General features: G+C 43.6%; 1 protein-coding gene across 2 annotated transcripts in view; it reads right to left on the reverse strand.

Annotated features, from left to right (window-relative positions):
• Window positions 1-355: 355 nt before the first annotated feature.
• Window positions 356-22,092, reverse strand: part of MCOLN3 (mucolipin TRP cation channel 3) — a 28,840-nt gene continuing 7,103 nt past the window's right edge. For both annotated transcript variants that reach the window (XM_077277630.1, XM_077277629.1), the window contains exons 2-14: window positions 20,875-21,104; window positions 18,169-18,336; window positions 16,450-16,603; window positions 15,716-15,800; window positions 15,541-15,637; window positions 13,961-14,060; window positions 13,372-13,484; window positions 12,354-12,503; window positions 8,205-8,306; window positions 7,121-7,243; window positions 6,838-7,044; window positions 5,043-5,173; window positions 356-1,149 (exon numbers count right to left, since the gene is read on the reverse strand). In XM_077277630.1, the coding sequence (XP_077133745.1) occupies window positions 1,146-1,149; window positions 5,043-5,173; window positions 6,838-7,044; window positions 7,121-7,243; window positions 8,205-8,306; window positions 12,354-12,503; window positions 13,372-13,484; window positions 13,961-14,060; window positions 15,541-15,637; window positions 15,716-15,800; window positions 16,450-16,603; window positions 18,169-18,336; window positions 20,875-21,102 (1,662 nt within the window). In that variant the 5' untranslated portion in view covers window positions 21,103-21,104 and the 3' untranslated portion in view covers window positions 356-1,145. The remainder of the gene's footprint in view (window positions 1,150-5,042; window positions 5,174-6,837; window positions 7,045-7,120; window positions 7,244-8,204; window positions 8,307-12,353; window positions 12,504-13,371; window positions 13,485-13,960; window positions 14,061-15,540; window positions 15,638-15,715; window positions 15,801-16,449; window positions 16,604-18,168; window positions 18,337-20,874; window positions 21,105-22,092) is intronic.

A 22,092-nucleotide genomic window follows, 5' to 3' on the forward strand; every position in this document is an offset into this window, starting at 1 on the left:
TTTGGGAAAGAGCAGCCACTTTTTTTATTTTATTTTTTTTTTTTTAGGGATTTTTTTTTTTCTGTTTTTCCTTCAACTCACGGAGGTTAATTTATCGCGGCTATGGAGAAGAACGCTCCAAAAATTCACTAAGAGGTCTGCGCTTTTTTAAATTAATTTGGCGCATCTTTCAGCTACCTTGCGCCAATGTAAAAAAAAAATGTACCACAGCCACAGATTATTGTACATGTCCATCATAAGACCGCGATCCTCCTAGATCTGCCATGCAGTCTTGTGGCTACCACCTATACGCGGGAAACCTAAACACTTTTTCTAAGCAGAAAGCATGTAAAAAAAAACCAAAAAAACAAAAACGTAAAAGTCATGCGCCAAATTTATTATGTGCTTTTTGACGTGTTACACCGACCAAGAGTTTTGGAAACTTTCAAGAGAAACTTGTATAATAACAGGATACACCATACTTCTTACGGAAATTATCGGCATAGACAGATGTACATGAGGCGGTATAAGCGCATCTAACATAACCGATGAGTTGCATCATTGAGATAAATTTGGTGCCATTTGTGCCACGTTTGCCCACCTGGACTTGGCATCACTACTAATAAAGATCCCCATTATTCTGAACTTCTCAATAAGAGACACAGGCAGAAAACGGAGGATCGTGTGACAGGTATTGCCGAGGACTCCACCTTAGAAGAGTTTATGCCGCCATACTGTACACACGCCACACAATCCCATTTGATCCTCGGACAGGAAACAGCGCATACACAACGGATAGCAACAATGCCCATTGGAAATGGTGTGCGGAGACCAGGGACACCAAACTTAGAGTCTATTTGTTGTGCAGTTGAATACAAGCTATCATTCTCTGGTATCAGCCATTTCAGGTTTCTCAGAGACTGACTGCAGCATCCTTCAATGGGACAATGATGGATGAGGAAATCTGGAAAAATCCCTGGAAGTCCCTGCCTCCTTGTTCACCACTTTAGGTCCCAAATCTTCTGTTCCGAGAAAGTTGTAGCAGCTCCTCTCATTAGGATGCACTTCGGGGTTAAAAGTTCCCTTTAATAGATTTTTCAGAGCTTGTATCTAGAGATATCCTACAGATGGAGGTGGAAAACAAATCTTCATCTTCGGAATTATTACTACCTGCACAGATAAAAGAAAAAAAAAAAAAAAAAAGACAGACAGGTGTTATATTAAGGGTTTGTCTAGGAATTAGAATTAAAGAGATCTACTTTATTGTCAGGCAAAGTGCCAATCCTTCCTATACCAAATATGTATATATTTATATTATTTAAAAAAAAAAAAAAAAGGGAGAAATGGGGATGCTTCAAACTTTTCATTTTTTATCTTAATATTTTTAATTGATTTTTATAGATTTTAGCTCCTTTCAGGGACTTGAACTTGTGTTGTCTGCTTGTTTTGTATGTAACACATATATATATATATATATATTTATTTGTCTAAGGTCCACTTCTGTCTGTCACGGAAATCCCACGTCGCTGATTGGTCGCGCCCAGCTGGGCACAACCAATCAGTGACAGGCACAGTCCGGCCGCGAATTGGCCCCTCCCTACTCCCCTCCAGTCAGTGCCCCCTCCATACTTCCCTCCAGTCAGCGCCCACATAGCGCTTTAGCACTCCGTTAACGCTGCCATTAACCCTATATGTGTGACCAACTTTTTACTATTGATGCTGCCTATGCAGCATCAATAGTAAAAACCTATAATGTTAAAAATAATAATAATAAAAAAATAATTATATTCTTACCTTATGGCGTCCGCGGCAGCCTTTTCCGCACCTTGCGACGCTCCGGTCCCAACAATGCATTGCGGCAATGACCCCAGATGACGTAGCGGTCTCGCGAGACTGTAGCGGGACCGGAGCGTCGCGAAGAGCATCGCTACAGGCCTGGGCTGGATCCGGGGGCCGCCGGAAGGTGAGTATATAACTATTTTTTTATTTTAATTCTTTTTTTCTTTTTTTAACAGGGATATGGTGCCCACATTGCTATATACTGCGTGGGCTGTGCTATCTACTGCGTGGGCTGTGCTATCTACTGCGTGGGCTGTGCTATCTACTGCGTGGGCTGTGCTATATACTGCGTGGGCTGTGCTATATACTGCGTGGGCTGTGCTATACAGTACAGACCAAAAGTTTGGACACACCTTCTTCTTTAAAGATTTTTCTGCATTTCCATGACTATGAAAATTGTACATTCACACTGAAGGCATCAAAACTATGAATTAACACACGTGAAATTATATATTTAACAAAAAAGTGTGAAACAACTGAAATGATCTACTATATAATTTATAATTGTCTAAGGGTCACTTCCGTCTGTCTGTCTGTCCTTCTGTCTGTCTGTCTGTCTGTCACGGATATTCATTGGTCGCGGCTTCTGTCTGTCATGGACTCCAAGTCGATGATTGGTCTCGCCAGCTGCCTGTCATGGCTGCCGCGACCAATCAGCGATGGCCACAGTCCGATTAGTCCCTCCCTACTCCCCTGCAGTCAGTGCCCGGCGCCCGCTCCATACTCCCCGCAGTCACCGCTCACACAGGGTTAATGCCAGCGGTAACGGACCGCGTTATGCCGCGGGTAACTCACTCCGTTACCGCCGCTATTAACCCTGTGTGACCACGTTTTTACTATTGATGCTGCCTATGCAGCGTCAATAGTAAAAACATCTAATGTTAAAAATAATAAAAAAAATAGAAAATCATTATATACTCACCATCCGCCGCCTTTCCCGCTCCTCGCGACGCTCCGGTGACCGCTCCATGCAAGCGGCAGGTTCCGGTGGCAAGGATGGTCTGCGAGAAGGACCTGCCATGACGTCACGGTCATGTGACCGCGACGTCATCACACCCTGGGACCGGAAGCTGCCACCTGCACTGCATACAGGCGACAGAACTACTAAAAGGCGCCCTCGGAAGGTGAGTATATGTTTATTTTTTATTTTTTAACCTGTGACATACGTGGCTGGGCAATATACTACGTGGCTGGGCAATATACTACGTGGCTCTGTGCTGTATACTACGTCGCTGTGCAATATACTACGTGGCTCTGTGCTGTATACTACGTCACTGGGCAATATACTACATAACTGGGCAATATACTACGTGGCTGTGCAGTGTACTACGTGGACATGCATATTCAAGAATACCCGATGCGTTAGAATCGGGCCACCATCTAGTGTCTTATATTCTAGGTTCTTCAAAGTAGCCACCTTTTGCTTTGATGACTGCTTTGCACACTCTTGGCATTCTCTTGATGAGCTTCAAGAGGTAGTCACCGGGAATGGTCTGCCAACAATCTTGAAGGAGTTCCCAGAGATGCTTAGCACTTGTTGGCCCTTTTGCCTTCACTCTGCGGTCCAGCTCACCCCAAACCATCTCGATTGGGTTCAGGTCTGGTGACTGTGGAGGCCAGGTCATCTGGCATAGCACCCCATCACTCTCCTTCTTGGTCAAATAGCTCTTACACAGCCTGGAGGTGTGTTTGGGGTCATTGTCCTGTTGAAAAATAAATGATGGTCCAACTAAACGCAAACCGGATGGAATAGCATGCCGCTGCCAGATGCTGGGGTAGCCATGCTGGTTCAGTATGCCTTCAATTTTGAATAAATCCCCAACACTGTCACCAGCAAAGCACCCCCACACCATCACACCTCCTCCTCCATGCTTCACGGTGGGAACCAGGCATGTAGAGCCCATACATTCACCTTTTCTGCGTCGCACAAAGACACGGTGGTTGGAACCAAAGATCTCAAATTTGGACTCATCAGACCAAAGCACAGATTTCCACTGGTCTAATGTCCATTCCTTGTGTTCTTTAGCCCAAACAAGTCTCTTCTGCTTGTTGACTGTCCTTAGCAGTGGTTTCCTAGCAGCTATTTTACCATGAAGGCCTGCTGCACAAAGTCTCCTCTTAACAGTTGTTGTAGAAACGTGTCTGCTGCTAGAACTCTGTGTGGCATTGACCTGGTCTCTAATCTGAGCTGCTGTTAACCTGCGATTTCTGAGGCTGGTGACTCGGATAAACTTATCCTCAGAAGCAGAGATGACTCTTGGTCTTCCTTTCCTGGGGCGGTCCTCATGTGAGCCAGTTTCTTTGTAGCGCTTGATGGTTTTTGCCACTGCACTTGGGGACACTTTCAAAGTTTGCCCAATTTTTCGGACTGGCTGACCTTCACTTCTTAAAGTAATGATGGCCACTCGTTTTTCTTTACTTAGAATTTGTTTTATGGCAAGAAAAAAGCAGCTAACAGTCTAATCAGTAGGACTATCAGCTGTGTATCCACCAGACTTCTGCTCAACGCAACTGATGGTCCCAACCCCATTTACAAGGCAAGAAATCCCACTTATTAAACCTGACAGGGCACACCTGTGAAGTGAATACCATTCCCGGTGACTACCTCTTGAAGCGAAGAGAATGCCAAGAGTGTGCAAAGCAGTCATCAAAGCAAAAGGTGGCTACTTTGAAGAACCTAGAATATAAGACATTTTCAGTTGTTTCACACTTTTTTGTTAAGTATATAATTCCACAGAAAAATCTTTAAAGAAGAAGGTGTCCAAACTTTTGGTCTGTACTGTATATTACGTGGGCTGTGTTATATACTACGTGGCTGGCTGTTATTTGGGCTGTGCTAAGCGCGACGTACATACATACATACATACATACATATTCTAGAATACCCGATGCGTTAGAATCGGGCCACCATCTAATATATATATATATATATATATATATATATATATATATATAATATACACACAGCGATGTTCTCTTATGAAGCCGAGCTTCAGAGAGAAGACAGGATGACAGCCATGGAAGCCTCCAGCAGTTCCCATGGGGTGACCATTATTTTCCAACCGCAAATAGTTACTGCGGCATTTACACGGTTAAGCAGCAAACAGGGTGTGTTCCAGTTATTGCTGTAACAGGCAGATGACGGCTGTATAACCCAGCCGGTATCCGCCAGGTATGTTGCAGGCTCAGCTCACCCCCCTGCAATAAATCTAATGGACCCTCACCGTTCACAGCAACACAGCAGCGACGCAGACATGTCCTCCACTTCTCTGTAACGTCCGGAAGTTGGTAAATCCTTACACTCCGACACAAAAGCGTGAAGCTCGGACTGCGGAAAGCCATCTTTTTGGTAATTCTAAAGGTACGTCAAAATGAAAATCTCATTATGTAATGGATTTTATGTGAAAAGATGAAAGTTCCAAATAGATAAATACAAATTCTACAGATCTACACTGCACATTTGGTTGTGGATCCCTACAGATCTGTCATGGAAATAATCCTTTTAGGATATGTTCATACTATGGTTCTTTTCTGGCAGTCAAAAGTGACTTTTTTTTTTTTTAAGCAGAAAGTGCTTCATTGAACACCGCCACTCTATCTTTTATGTATCCTTAACAAAAACAATTTTTTTTAGCACTTTCTGGGCAATTTTTGGGGTGAAAAAAAAAAAACAGCTTACAAAGCACCCTAAAGAACGCCCGGGCATCTTTCATGTGTTTTTTTGAAGCCTTTCCATTGTAAAACTATAGCAGCTTTGCCTGGAGAATGGTTTGGTTATTTATTTTAGCCATTTTGGGGGAAAAATCTGAAGTGGTTTAATTAAAATTAAATATACACACACACACACACACACACACACACACACACACACACACACACACACACACACCACAGAAGACTGAATGTATGAACAACGAGTCGTTTTATATAGAAATGAATAAAACAAACCTTTACAGAACTTTTTAAAGTAGTTTTTGGAGGAGGCCTGCTTCAAAAACTCAGTCTGAACATACCCTAAGGATGATGATTGGTTTAATTCCTTGGGCGTATTAAAATAGAAAAGTGAGCGACTGTCAATAGTTTCCCACAGATCACCTGTGTGTAGCAGAAATGCTCACTTGCAATGAACGGCGCTGACCGCTCTGCAGACCCCGGCGTGTCATGCCAACCCATTGCCGACCCACGGTCATGTGACACAGGTGCCGATAGGCGGAATTAGTGACACACTTCCAGTGCGATCACATTAAATGCCGCTGTCAGGTTAACAGCTGCGGGTGGATCCCGATTCCACCCGCGGCTCTTAGGTGCACATGTCAGCTGTTCAAAACAGCTGACATGTGCCGGGAAAGATGCGGGCTCAGCGCCGGAGCCCACATCTAAAGGGGGGGACACGACATGCGCAGTACATGTGCAGCACATGTTATGAAGGGGTTAAAAATAACTTTTACTATGCTATGCATTAGGGTCCTATCAGCATGAACTACAAGCTATGGATTCTGATGTTAACGTCTTCATTTTATGACTTACTGAGTTGGAGTGTGATCCGAATAACAAAGTGTTCAGTTTAGAAAAGCTATTGTCATAACCATATCCTCTATTCAGGATCCTCATCTATTCTGAAAATCTATCTGACCTGCTTTGTTAATATATCCATTTTATCTTAAAATCAGAAAATGTCTATAAATGGTAACTAGAACAATAAAAGGAGAACGATGGAGCAAATAAAAAAGGTCAAGCAATGCTTTTATACAATGGGGAGTGAGCAGGGGTCTGCATTGTGCCCATTGCGGTCCCTAATATCGTTCAGTCACCAAAGCAACCCCTTTTAAGCCTGTCAGAGTGGCTGGTTGTGACTGGCTTTTCTTATAGAGATCAGCTATGTCTGGGGTCTTATTGGCAAAGCTCTACAGGAAAAAAGTATTCAAATTATCTCAAGAGACCATTCTAACAAGTGAGAATTGCCTAAAGGCGGAAATCCTCTTTAACCATTATAGAAATCGAACACCGAATGCCACCCACCTTAATGGTTTCGTAGGTGTCAGTAATGAGGGCAATAAACAGACTGAGGACCATGTAGATGAACAGACTGATGAAGGAGTAAAGATAAACCCGGCTGAATAACCAGACCAAGTAACTTTTCTGCTGCATGATGGAAAAAGTGGTGAACATGTCATCTCCATTAATGAGGGAGAACAGACACTCGGAGACCATGTTCAGGGACCTAAACTGAAGAAGGAGAAGCATACAGATCACCGGCGTGCAGTGTAAAGGATGAACGATGGCTGACGTGCAGGAAAATTACCTTAGTGTGGTACGGCCCCAGTACAATCCAACCACAGAAGCAGTAACCCAGATAGATCATGGCTGCGCAGCAACAGAACCGGATCACATTGGGAAGAGCAGCCCTCAACGTCAGGATCAAGATCTGTACAAAATGGAGGAAATCTACGGCTTTATGAATATATAATCTGACAGCCAAATACTAGAATGGAGAGGTTTTACGAAGAGCCTAAATTCTGGTTTTGAAAAATAAAAAATTACATATACATATATGTTACAGCTTATCAATCACCAGATTTCACAATACAAACTACATATTTTATTAAATAGATCTCATAGATCTGATGAGGCTGCTTTGCTGACATTATATATTTGTGTTAGAATGGTTGTCTAATCCATTGCAAAAGTTTTTCTTCCCAATATAAAAATTAGCATTTTATGAATCCTTTAACTGGACTAAAATTAGCACTTTCATTTCAATATTATGAATCCATTCTGACGTGAATTTTCAAAGTAAGTACACCAGCCCCATCAGATGTCTGGACTTCGGTGACTTCTCACCAGAATTCACAATACAAACTGCATACCTTATAAAACAGATCTCGTAGACCTGATGAGGCTGTTGCATTTACTATGAAAAAAAATGCAATTTCAAAACAGCTGTATAATTAATGCTTTATGAGAAATTTTCTCACTTGAAATTACCATTTTAAAATGTCCAGCTAGAGCTCACGATTATTCAGCTGATCTGACAAGGATTTTCAAGCCAAGTGCACCAGCCTCATCAGGTCTATTATGTATTTAATAAAATATGCAGTTTGTATTGTGTTGTGAAGTATGGAAATAAAAAGCATCTTGGTGATTCATTTTAGAAATATTGCTGCTTGCATAGATTTTGGTGTTTTTTTTTTTTTGGGGGGGGGCGAAGTCCTTCTCAACATGTTCTGTATTGGACAGAAAATGAAAGCTGTCCAATCCACGTTTGTTCCAGTCATCAGATTTCGGTAAGGGGCTGCAAGCCCCCATAGATAGGAGATTGTTAAAATTATTTGCAAAATTTGCCAAAACCTCACAAAAATGTAAATCTGATAGAACAGTCGTCTTACATTGTATTTCTGGAAAAACCCTAGATAGCGAATAACGCCGAGCCAGACCAACATGGTCGATGTTCCCAGGAGAATACTGCAGACGTCATAACTTGTCAGACTCTGTTGGAGAGAAATATACTCATTATTAAGGTACAGACTATATACCTTGACAGGCAATATGAATATTGATCATTTTAATATATGTGGTAGATGGTGTGTAGGTTAGCAGAATGAAGAAGCAGAGGGAGTGCAGTGTTGCTCTGCCTTGTGTCTTCGGAGATATGGTAACACATGAACAGATGGTCATTAATAAACAGCGCTGCTCGAAACTGAAATGACAAAATGTCTAAAAAAACATAAAATTGGGTCAGGGAACAACAGAGGGAAATGAATCTAATGGTGAGACAGGATGAGCTGATAGAGCAGGTGATTCTGGTAATGGGCACTATGGACAGATCTTAGAGTCGCTGATGCAGGGAGATGGGTACAATAATGGATAACAACATCTAATAGAACAAGTCATGCAGCGAGAGGTGGTGATAATGTCAGTCATTAACTGTCATCAAGTGACCCGCCGTCTCATCGTACAAGTACAACGTGTACAAAATCCGCTGCTCTCCTGATACGGCGAGATCATGGTTTTACAGATAAAAAGGAAAAAAGACGTTCTGCAATTTTAAATGGACATTTCTGTGAAAATACATTTTTTTGTGTTTGTGGAACAAGTGCAGAACAACTGGACTAAATGCATAATGGCGGAAATTCATTGCTGAAAACTTTTCCCAAACCTGAACAGATCTGGCCACAGGAAGCCGGGCATTATCCAGCACCAGAAGGAATCCAGTGTCCACTGCACCTGGAGGCCGGGCATTATCCAGCACCAGAAGGAATCCAGTGTCCACTGCACCTGGAGGCCGGGCATTATCCAGCACCAGAAGGAATCCAGTGTCCACTGCACCTGGAGGCCGGGCATTATCGTGCACTAGGAGGAACCAGGTGCCCACTGCACCTGGAGGCCGGGCATTATCGTGCACCAGGAGGAACCAGGTGCCCACTGCACCTGGAGGCCGGGCATTATCGTGCACCAGGAGGAACCAGGTGCCCACTGCACCAGGAAGCCGGGCATTGTCCTGCACCAGGAGGAAGCCAGTGTCCACTGCACCAGGAGGCCGGGCATTATCCTGCACCAGGAGGAACCAGGTGCCCACTGCACCAGGAAGCCGGGCATTATACTGCACCAGGAGGAAGCCAGTGTCCACTGCACCTGGAGGCCGGACATTATCCTGCACCAGGAGGAATCCAGTGTCCACTGCACCAGGAGGCCAGGCATTATCCTGCACCAGGAGGAACCAGGTGCCCACTGCACCAGGAAGCCGGGCATTATACTGCACCAGGAGGAAGCCAGTGACCACTGCACCTGGAGGCCGGACATTATCCTGCACCAGGAGGAATCCAGTGTCCACTGCACCTGGAGGCCGGGCATTATCCTGCACCAGAAGGAATCCAGTGTCCACTGCACTAGGAGGCCGGGCATTATCGTGCACCAGAAGGAATCCAGTGTCCACTGTACCTGGAGGCCGGGCATTATCGTGCACCAGAAGGAACCCAGTGTCCACTGCACCAGGAGGCCGGGCATTATCCTGCACCAGGAGGAATCCAGTGTCCACTGCACTAGGAGGCCGGGCATTATCCTGCACCAGGAGGAATCCAGTGTCCACTGCACTAGGAGGCCGGGCATTATCCTGCACCAGGAGGAATCCAGTGTCCACAGCACCAGGAGGCCGGGCATTGTCATGCACCAAAAGGAACAAAGTGCCCACTGCACCAGGAGGCCGGGCATTATCCTGCACCAGGAGGAACCCACTGTGCACTGCACCAGGAGGCCGGGCATTATCCTGCACCAGGAGGAACCTAGTGTCCACTGCACCAAGACGCCGGGCATTATCCTGCACCAGGAGGAACCCAGTGTCCACTGAACCTGGAGGCCGGGCATTATGCTGCACCAGGAGGAACCCAGTGTCCACTGCACCAAGAGGCTGGGCATTATCCTCCACCAGGAGGAACCCAGTGTCCACTGAACCTGGAGGCCAGGCATTATGCTGCACCAGGAGGAACCCAGTGCCCACTGCACCAGGAGGCCAGGCATTATCCTGCACCAAAAAGAACCCAGTGTCCACTGCACCAGGAGGCCGGGCATTACCCTGCAGTAATGCACCAAAAAGAACCCAGTGTCCACTGCACCTGGAGGCTGGGCATTATCCTGCACCAGGAGGAAACCAGTGTCCACTGCACCAGGAGGCCGGGCATTATCCTGCACCAGGAGGAACCCAGTGTCCATTACATCTGGAGGCCAGGTATTATCCTGCACCAGGAGGAACCCATATCCACTACATCTGGAGGACGGGCATCATCCTGCACCAGAAGGAACCCGGTGCCCACTGCACCAGGAGGCCAGGCATTATTGTTGCACCAGGAGGAACCCAGTGTCCACTACATCTGGAGGCCGGGTATTATCCTGCACCAGGAGGAACCCAGTATCCACTACATCTGGAGGACGGGCATTATCCTGCACCAGAAGGAACCCGGTGCCCACTGCACCAGGAGGCCGGGCACTATCCTGCACCAGAAGGAACCCGGTGCCCACTGCACCAGGAGGCTGGGCATTATCCTGCACCAGGAAGAACCCGGTGCCCACTGCACCAGGAGGCCGGGCACTATCCTGCACCAGAAGGAACCCGGTGCCCACTGCACCAGGAGGCTGGGCATTATCCTGCACCAGGAAGAACCCGGTGCCCACTGCACCAGGAGGCCGGGCACTATCCTGCACCAGAAGGAACCCGGTGCCCACTGCACCAGGAGGCTGGGCATTATCCTGCACCAGGAAGAACCCGGTGCCCACTGCACCAGGAGGCCGGGCACTATCCTGCACCAGAAGGAACCCGGTGCCCACTGCACCAGGAGGCTGGGCATTATCCTGCACCAGGAAGAACCCGGTGCCCACTGCACCAGGAGGCCGGGCACTATCCTGCACCAGAAGGAACCCGGTGCCCACTGCACCAGGAGGCTGGGCATTATCCTGCACCAGGAGGAACCCGGTGCCCACTGCACCAGGAGGCCGGGCATTATCCTGCACCAGGAGGAACCCAGTGCCCACTGCACCTGGAGGCCGGGCATTATCCTGCACCAGAAGGAACCCAGTGTCCACTGCACCAGGAGGAACCCGGTGCCCACTGCACCAGGAGGCAGGGCATTAACCTGCATCAGGAGGAACCTGGTGTCCACTGCACCAGTGTAAAGCCTGACAAAGATACAAAGATGAAATCTTCAGAGTCAAACAGTCAGGGTACAGTTGGCTACAAAGCAGAGGTTTTTGTGACCGTCCAAGGATATGCCAGTGCAGACCACCATTAACCCACCGATAAACCGATCATGCGTTCCTCCACGGCGTCTCCAGACTCAGCACAGGTCCAACTACAGGACGTTAGCCCTCACGGAGTCAGTTTCTGACAGTTTGGTAAAAAACGTGCGCTGGAGCATTAAGGAGGCCCTGTCCGGCTCTCCTTGTACCACGGCATCTGCTCTATGTTTTTGAGACTTTGTTGGAAGACAGTTACAGACAGAGGCACCACCAGGACAAGCAGTCTCTTTTTTTTTTTAGAGAGTTTTATTTCTGTTCCTCTTCAGTGCTCCTACACGGACAGTGAAATCTCTGTTCAGATTAGATGATCTTATATAGCAGTATTATGTAAGCGGTATATGTTGGAATGTTATGGGCAGTATGCTGTTATACAGCAGTAGTATCTACTGTATACGGTATAAGGCAGTATTACATTGAACTAAATGGCAGTAGGTGTCCAGTACATGGTAATATTATCTAATATGGCAGCATTATGGAAACCGTGTAAGGCATTATTATCTTGGCACTATGCAGCAGTATTATGAAGTCTGAATTTGAAAGTTTTTTTCTGTAATTTTAAGCCTAAAAATTGGTTAAATGCCTGCAGAATTGTTGCGGGTTGCAGCAGAAGGGTCCAAACCAATGATAATTTATAAAATTAATATTTGGGAACTATTTAAGTCATAAAAAAAATGTAAAGCCATTCTTCCATAGTACATCCTTCACCCCACACACATCTCTCTCTATGTACAGTGTGAGCCGACACTTACCTTTGCCTGGATTTCCATCTTGAGAATGGAGCCCACGATGGACAGGATATCGCTCACAATGATTAGGATGTACCAGCCATTGACAAACTCCATCTGGTCTGACAAGGGCACCGACTTGGAGAAACGTTGATGGACAAAGCCCACATATTCCTTAGGGTGATAAAGAAGGATATAAACAGGTTTTGCTACACGCTGGATGGGATGTGTAATGATGCATCATAAAAAAAATATCAAATCATGTTTCCCATTTACAGGCTGATAAAAAAAGTGATCTACTGATAAGTTCTGACATCTCCTTACATAGCGTAGCACCAACTAGTGTTCATAGTGTATAGCAATGAGAACATCCGCCTAATGACTCGAGCGTCGGGGGACGCACATGCTCAGTCGCTCTCCCCACACCCTGTTCCCTGCAGAGTAGCCAATAAAAATAGCTTTCTGCTTTGCTTCTCATTTCTATTGGCTCATCTGAAATTATCCCACAGTCTCAGATGAGGGATCTAGATGGCGATTTCCCACAATGGACAGGGACTCGTGACTAAGTGCTGCAGAAAATAAAGTTATTTATTTACCCAAAATGAAATAAAGAAACACTTTGGGATCTTTGGCAAAATTTAGCACAAAAAGGATTTAATTTTCTGGAGGTACATTACCTTTACGAACATGCAATTTTTTCACATTTACAATTTGAATTTAAAAAAAAAAAAAAAAAAAAAAAAAAAAAAAAAAAAAGATTGAAATCTTGCTATTTTTAGGTTTTTTAAAAATACATTTAACATAAAAATCTGATTTTAAGCAGCAAGTCTTACTGAATTCCCTTTAAGTTACTTGCAGTTCCACTCTTAGCCACATCCATGGACAGTTTTTTTCCATAGAGAACAATGCAACAGCGCCACCACTAGTGTATATATCAAAATAAACAAGGCAACCTTTGAATTTTCATGCAGGGTGACCATTGTTTTATTCAATAGGATATAACCTGAAATGGTAAATGATTGATATTATCATAAAGACCTACCCTCTGAAGGTGAATACCTCGAACCACTGATCGTATGCAGAGACTTATGGAAGATATACAAGTTACGATTACGACTGCATCAAAAATCATCATGTAGTGAGTATTCTTCTGTACTAAAAAGGGACAACAAAACACAAAATTATTATTTTCATAGAGAGAAAAAAGTGACTGAATCATAAAAATTGTGTTTAGGGAAATGGCTAGAGTACAGACGTATGTTCAATGCAGACAATGTCTGCGCACTGACACTGGATGATCACGGCGTCACGCTCGTAGCGTCAGTGCAGGTGTGCTCTGACATCTGGCTCCTGCCCGCCTGTGGCTGCCGCTCGCTACATCTGGAAGTTTGTATACCCACAACCGTTGTGTGTGTGTGCGCCAACACCGACACCATGAGCGCGCCAACACCGGAACTGAGCGTGCCGACACAATCATCCAGTGTCAGTGCGCACAGGAGAGGCAGCAGTCGCTCTGGGCCTTGGAGATGAGTCAACCAATGTGAGGTTTCAGCTTTATTTTATTACATAGAGGTTGAGCTTTGGGATGTCTCAGGGATATTATAGGTCTTATAAAATAGACTTGTACTTACTGGACCCGGACACGTGCCAGTCTCTGCATTCCTGGATGCCAACATCATTATCTAGGCGTATTTTAATACGGCCACTGTGTGCTTTATTGTCGAAGGTGATCTGCATAGGACAAAGCAAAGCAGGGGCCTGATTACACCTTCTTATATACGTACATATAGGGATATAAGGATACAGGTACCCTGGAGGAAAGGAACAATCTTGGATTTTTCAGTCCTGGGGAACTGAGTTTTATAATAGCTAATAGATCCGATAAGAGTGGTCTGTACCCTAAAGCCCTGGCATACCCATAAGATATACCTGCATCGTGTGATAGGTGTTAGTCCAACAGGGGATAAAAAAATCCCTTTGTCTGCAATGTAAGTGACTATGAGAACAGCATCAGAATTTTCTGTAAAAAAACAAAACAACAACAGCGCTACTTCTGGCTGTGACTGGTATTGCAGCTCAATCCCATTCAAGTAAATACAGTGGAGCTACAATACCAAACAACCATGCGAAAGAGCGACAGTTTTTGGAATATAGCAGACATGTCTTTCTTACCATATACAATGGTTATGCACACCGTCGCAATTTTTTTACTGTTCATTTGCTTTCCAAAAGGCAAAATTAAGCAAACACTCGTCGCTGATAATTTTCTATCATTCTCAGTATTAGGCTACGTCAGAATAAAATACCGGTATGGGAAAAAAAACAGTACCGGTGTCACCAGTGTCTTGGATCGGTGTGTGTCATTAGTGTTTTTCCAGTATAGCAAAAGAAAAAGAAATGACAAAGCTTCTCCTATACTTTGCAACGTTAAACAAGTACAGCACATGGATGGAACACGGATGCGCTTTAAGTGTTTTACGTGGACCCACCGATTTGTATTGACCCTTGTCCTTGCTGGACATGCGCATAGCAACATAGGTTATAATGGGTACGTGTGGCATCTGTGACGAAAAGTACTGAAAACATGGACATGTGATTATCAGATATCTAGTCAATTTACTTGTTTTTTTTTCTGTGTGTTTGTGGAAATTAAAAAAAAAAAAAAAAGTATGGCTTTTTTTTTTACCAGCTGTTTGCTCATCAAAATATGTATAGCATTCTTGACAACACAAATCATGTGATGCCACAGAGGAAGAAATGGAATCACACGTGCTGTGAATCATGACTTGTAATGTTAAAAAAAAAAAAAAAAAGATTGAAAAATACAGGTCCAAAAAGAGTTTGGTGCAAATTTAACATTACATTTTCTAAAAGAAAAACTGTTCTTGTTGCCCATAGCAACGACAGTGAAGATTCCATTCTACCAGAGCAGTATGAAAACAAAAGCTGGGCTGAAAGTGGTTGCTATGGGCAACAAAAACAGTTATTCCTATGAGACAGTAATTCAAAAAATAAATAATAGTAAACATGTAACCAGCTGAAACAAATATCAGAAAACATTGGCATAATACAAAAGCAGGTAAAAACGTTGTGTATGAATGTGACCTAAATGATCGCCTTCCCATGATACAAGCGCTGCCTGCCGGTGTACAGACGCAGCGTAGATGTGGGTTTCCAGGTGACTAGAGGGCGGCACATTATATGTACTCACTGTGACGGTGAAGTCGTAGCAGTCAGGGAGCTCATGGTGACGGATGGTCTGTAGATTGATCGCCTTAAGTTTGAACATGATCTCCACCGAGATGAGCCTGGAGGAGTAAATAATTCACATTAGCAGCTACGTGAACTGGGGAAACTGGGACGCTACCTGTGAAACTGGGACTCACCGATAGAAGTCCAGTGTCATGTTCCAGAACTTGTCGTCCAGGGAGAGATCACTTATCGGGGTCATTGGTTCCACAGTGAAGCATTCTGGAAGGAGAGAGGCTCTCACCAGCTGTACAGGACTTTCCGTCTCTCATGACCCCCTAATCTTCCCATTATATGAGGTTATTCCATCCTCCCCATGTTTATAGGAGAATCTACAGCAACGATCACTCTCTATAGATAATACTACTATATAGAGACCCCAATGTCCCACAAGGGTCCCGGGAAGATGACAGAGGGCGAGCTGTTTGGGAAGTTTTGGAATTTTTCCAGAGTGACAAATTTAGGGACCAAATCAGACACCGTAATGAGGAGCCATAAAGGGGTCTCTGCATCCATGGAGATTTGGGGGCTTTAATAGTAGAGGTGGGAAGCATAGAACAGGTCGGAATATAAGCATAAGGGTCAGTATATTAATATGAGAGACGGGCGTATAGTAATTAGTGTCCATGTGTTTAGGGACAAGAGAGGAGCATTTTCAGCAGAAAAAAAAACCCAACAGGATGGTTTGGGGAGTCATTAATGTTAGGTATGGGAAGGCAATTTCTTTGATCCATCATGCAGAAGTCATGCATTAATTAATTGCCCCATTAAACAGCATTGATCTACGTGCAGATCGGTGGTTGTGCAAACTACAAATCTGGTCTCTTTCTTTAAAGTCAGCACCAGATTTTTCACTTTCAGGTTATATTACCTGTCTCAATTTTAGGATCAATATCAAAGGTTTCATTTCCAGGAAAGATGCTCCCCTGTTTATAGAAGTACTTGCAGACAGTCATCCCGTGCTGCCCCCCTGCCATCCTCTCATAGGCATGGTTCCCGACTGATATATTTCTGAGCTCCAGGTACTGTGAAAACAGGAATAAAAAGTCAGCACAACCTTAAAAGGGGTTGTACCAAATTAATAAAGGAATCACTTAATGATCACTCCGCTGGGACCCTGTCTGAAGGGAGATCCGACTGAAGAGCCAATGTGAATGCAGCGGAGGTCGGACATGGACCTCTGCTGCTCCATTTATTGTCAATGTGATTGCAGGAGACGGCCAAGCATGGTACTCTAATCTCCAGTCTGGCACCTTTATCACAAGCCATAAAGAAAATTATTTGGTCATCGAAAGATCTTGTCCTAATCTGAGGCATAAAATCATCCTACATCATAACGAGGCACCGTCATCATCCACAACAGACAACATGATGAAACCCCTAAAAAAAAAATCATAAACTGCCAGATCTTGCAGTGGGAACATAAAAATTGATATTTTGAGTCCATATTGAAATATACAGAATGCATTCAGACCATGGCAGAGCAGCATTGCTGGTCATACATTTAGACTGTGTGCACACGTTCCGGATTTTTCACGTTTTTTTCGCTATAAAAACGCGATAAAACCGCGCAAAAACGCATCCATTAAGCATCCTATTAATAGAATGCAATCTGCAATTTTTGTGCACATGTTGCACAAACGCATCACGGTAAAAAACGCAGTATGTTCATTAGTTTTGCAGATTTTTCGCGGATTTCCCACTATTTAATTCATGAGGAAGCTCCGGAAAAAAAAACATGAAAAATCCGCACAAAAAAATGCAAGAAAAACACATGCGGATTTCTTGCAGAAAAAGTCCGGTTTTGCTCAAGAAATTTCTGAAATGAGTCCGGACATGTGCACATAGCCTAACAGACAGAATGTTCATAGTGACACAATCCTGAGAACGGTTTACTTATTGTCTGAAAGTTTTTACCTCACAAATAGTTCTAGGTTTGTTATTGTAAAATATGGAGATTTTATTTATCCTCTGTCTGTAGTGGACTTATTTAATCATTGGGAGCTTTTATATTCTATGGGTTTATTGCCCCATTGTCTGATGTTTGCCTGGTATCTCTGATTCATCTTATCCCAAAAGCTGGCCAGTACAGGACGAGGCTGAACCAGAGTTACACAGTGTAAATCACTATGTAAGGCTAAAGAAACTTGGCTAAGCCAGAAGCAGAAAGTTGTATACCTGTACGTATATGTGTACAGTGTTGCGATACTTGCATAAGTTTGGACGCCTATGCCGTGTTGTGAATTTTCCAGAAGGTTCTCTGTCTTGGTGTTGCTTCTCTGATATTCCAGAAGGATGATGTTTAAAAGCTCCTTGGTGATGATGTGAGTATATGTACATTTAATCTTTATATGTACTTAACCTTTGTATGTTAAAATATACAAAAGCGTACGCAATCACACTATTCCTTTAATTTTGTACTTTGAAATAAAATAAATATCGCAAGTAGTAGCCTTCTTTAAAGCCGTATCCAAACCTTAGCGTTCAAAACTTGGCAATACAGATCTTTAAGACGTTCAAGGGGGTTGTCATAAAAGGCAAATTCTAGCTGCCGTAAGTCAAAAGCTGTGAAATTACCATATGAACTCACCCGCCGGATTGTAAAAGCGATGTGATCGTAGACGTCCTCCTGCCGATAGACGGCGTACGTATCATCTCTTGCATCCTTGTAGCCCTTTAGAAACAAGTGCTTGAAGGCCACCGTGTTCTCCTCCTTGAAACTGACGACCAGCTCATTGCTGAGCCCAAATAACACCAGCTACGGGAGAGCACACAATGCAGCCATTCACCAGTACAGCAGCTCGTTACAATTACGGCTTTGTTATACAGAGGTGAAAAAAACATTGCTTAGTTCCCTGAATGTGCACTTTTGTTCGGTAATGTTCAGGACATACGGTACCTGCTCTTCTAAATGCCCCGCTGAAGCGGAGATTTACTTAAAATAGATTTTGGGGATTGTCTGAAACATTAAGAATTGTAATTATCTGCTGCTAATAACTCCACTGCAGCACAGATATCTGGTGGTCCCTGGTGGGCTTTGTTTAACCCCTTAATGACCGCCAATACGTCTTTTAACTGACCTGAGATATAAGAGAATAGCCTTCCCATACAGGTGACAATCCAGCAGCTGTCGGCTGTACACTATAGCTGACAACTTGCTTTATCAGCCACGATCAGTGTTTGCACCTTCCATACCCGTTTAACCCCTTAGATGCTGCTGTCAATAGTGACTACATCATTATAAATGGTTAACAGAGTGTGGGGGCTTTGTCTTTATCCAAATTGGTGCCCTCAGATCATGATTTTGTGGTCCTGATGTTTGCCATGGCAATTCATAACCAATTAGCGGCCTTAGAGTCTGCCGGCTGTAGTAATCTGTTCAGAAGTTAGCGGCATTTAGGTGGTAAAAATACACATTTTCATTTCTGTCATGCCACTTTGCATTAAGTCCTGAAAAGCATCTGAAGGGTTAATAAACTACCTGACTGCAGTTTTCAATATGTCAGTGGGTGCTGTTTTTAAGTGGTATAACTTTTGGGGGTTTCCCAATATATAGGACCCCTAAAGTCACTTCAAACATGTATACGTCCCTAAGAAAGTAAATTTTGTAAATTTCCTTGAAAAAATGAAAAACTACTGCTACATTTTTAAAACTCCTAAAATGCTAACAAAATAAAAACATTTTACAAATGGTGCTGATGTAAAGCCGACATGAGGGAAATTTTATTTATTAATGTTTTGCTGTGGTATGACTATCTGGATTAAAGGGATAATCAAAGTGTGAAAATTGCTAATTTTTTAACATTTTTCTCAAATTTCGGATATTTTTTGTAAATAAACACAAAACATATCGACTTAAATTTACCATTATCATAAAGTATAATGTGTCACGAAAAAACAATCTCAAAATCACTGGGATTTGTTGAAGCGTTCCAGAGTTATTACCATATAAAGTGACACCGGTCAGATTTCAAAAACTTGGCTCCGTCACTAAGGGGTTAATTTTCTGGAGCATGGACGTGCCATAACAGTATGCAACTGCTGCAGCCAATCAGTGACCCCAGTGGAAATGCTATCAGGTACGGGACATTGAAAATAACCAATACAGTCCGGGACCACCAAAGCATCGGCGCAGAAGTCGAGCATTTATTAGGTGAATAATAGTTTTTTTTTTCTAGTTTTCATACTAGTTTTAGTTCTTAAACTATCTGGCAGCTACTTTAAAGCACCCTTATATTTCTCCGACAAAACTCTTGCCTATAGGTATCCGGCATTGCAGCTCATCCCCACTCACGTGAACTGTAGGTTGAGCTGCAATATCAAACACCTCCCAAGGACAAGAGAGGCGCTATTTCAGGAAAAGTCAATTTTTCCTATTGGACAACCCATTTAGCCATATGTTGTATTTAAAGGGTTGCTCCGGCACTGCTTACTTCTGCATCGGGAGGCGAGTGGCACTGATAATGTCCTGTTGGACAGGTGCCAGCCAGTAGGTATACATGGCCGGCAGGTATTGTGCATCCTATTGGTGCAGCCTCCCAAGAGGCCAATTTGCACCTTCAAAATCAGCACACAGCCTGTCCCAGACACAAAGAGGGGCCCATATACTGTTCTTGCACAGGGGCCCTCTTGTCTGTGTTCACCACTGTCCTATTCTAATGGATAGGACAGGTGCACAACACCTGGCAGCCAAGCACACGTCCTGGCAGGTGTCGGTCAAAAAGGACATCGTCAGTGCCACTCTCCTGATGACGAAGCAACCCTTTAAGTTCTGCTTTTTAGGTGGCTTTTCAAAGCTGTGCAGAAAAACTGAAATTAGACTGCACGGTTTGATTAAAGTGGTTGTGTCATTATTGATCTTCAGCAGCGCACCACTGCACTCCCATGGGGAAGTGTTCTCCTGATTGACAGTTCAGCCAGCAGCACGAGTGCACAGGTGGCAAGAACTCTGCGCTCTCTGATGATGCATGATCTCATCTGCATCACCAAAGGAGCACAGCGATATTGAAAGCGTGGATTAATCGATATGGCCAACTTCAGAGCAGCGCTCACAACCTTTATAGCAAATAGCTTGGAAGACTTGTTCTTCATGCCTAGTAGTTGGACCATTGCTTATAAACTGCAGAGGTGGCCGGTACCCTAGGCAACAAACAGTGAATTATAAATAAACTGCAAAGCTGCCTGACTTTACACGCACTTTGCAACTTTACCCACTAAAGAACTTTGGAAAAGCCCTTAAAGGTCCAACATCCTGCACAAAACACACAGGCCCTTCCCATCTCATTTGTGAGCTCACCTGGATTGTCACCAACGCGATCTTTAAGATCTGGATGCAAAGTTTCCACGGCTTGCGACCACGAGCTCGAAATTTTTCACAGGGATTCATGAAATAAAATTTTAGCTTCCTCTTCAGCATGTCTTCTAGGAGGAGCTCCTCTGTAATGGAGCAGGTCTTACTGAGATAGGGACTTTCACGTTCATCCAGGGAAGGGGACGGCTTCACCGTTATATCTGGGGTCTCCATTACTTTAACAGAACAGATCGCAGTGTTACAATGTGTGACAACTATGTAGCCCATTTTATCAACAGAAGGTTTGATGGGAATCTCATTTTTAACAAGAAGATATAACAGAATGGGAGATTTCTAACTACATCTGAAGGTCACATTGGTGGTTATCCCACTGCTCAGGGGCGGAGTCCAAATACGCAGGGGTGGGGCTTAAATATTAGGAGGTATGCAGTAAGACCTTCAAATGTATAAATTGCACCTCATTAGTTATTAAAATTGAAATATCGGGAACTGTCACTACTTATTCACACTTATGAAATCAACATTTATATACTGCTCTAGACGATCAATTTCCCAATGGTTGTAGTACCAGGCATAGAATAATAGTAAGAAAAATAATCTTTATTTATATAGCATCAACATATTCCGCAGCCCTTAAGAATTCAGAGGTTCACATACAACAGTCATATGTATGAAGAGAAGAGGCTCGCTCCACCAGACCAGGATTCTCTCTAAAACATTTTTTTATGTAGGTGGGGATGCAAAAAATTTGCAATCACCCCAAAAGTTTATTTTTTTTCCTAGAAACAACTTTAATCAACTTCTATTACTTTAATATGGCGTGAGATGCTAAATAAAAGAAAGGAAAAAAAGACAAAAAATGTTTTTTAAAAATTTATGTTTACCATGTTGTATAATATTAAATATATATGTGATGGTGCAATAGGGTGTGTGGGGTATCATTTTGTCTATGTTCATATTTTTACTGATTTTAGGAGTGTTGTCTTGATGCTCTGTATATTATCTAGCTTGTCTAGAGTCTTAATTACCGTATAATACGTCCAATAATTGAATTAGCTTAGTTACCATCTGGAGCCTGAATGTGCCCATGCCTCTTGATGAACCCATGGGGACATTTCCCGACTGTTCATTCATGACCCCTCTGCTCCCAAATACCAAAAATCACCCCCTGTAGTGCCTTAATCTCTGAGGCACAGCTTCCAT

Source organism: Ranitomeya variabilis, chromosome 8 (genome assembly GCF_051348905.1).
Source record: "Ranitomeya variabilis isolate aRanVar5 chromosome 8, aRanVar5.hap1, whole genome shotgun sequence".
NCBI lineage: Eukaryota > Metazoa > Chordata > Amphibia > Anura > Dendrobatidae > Ranitomeya > Ranitomeya variabilis.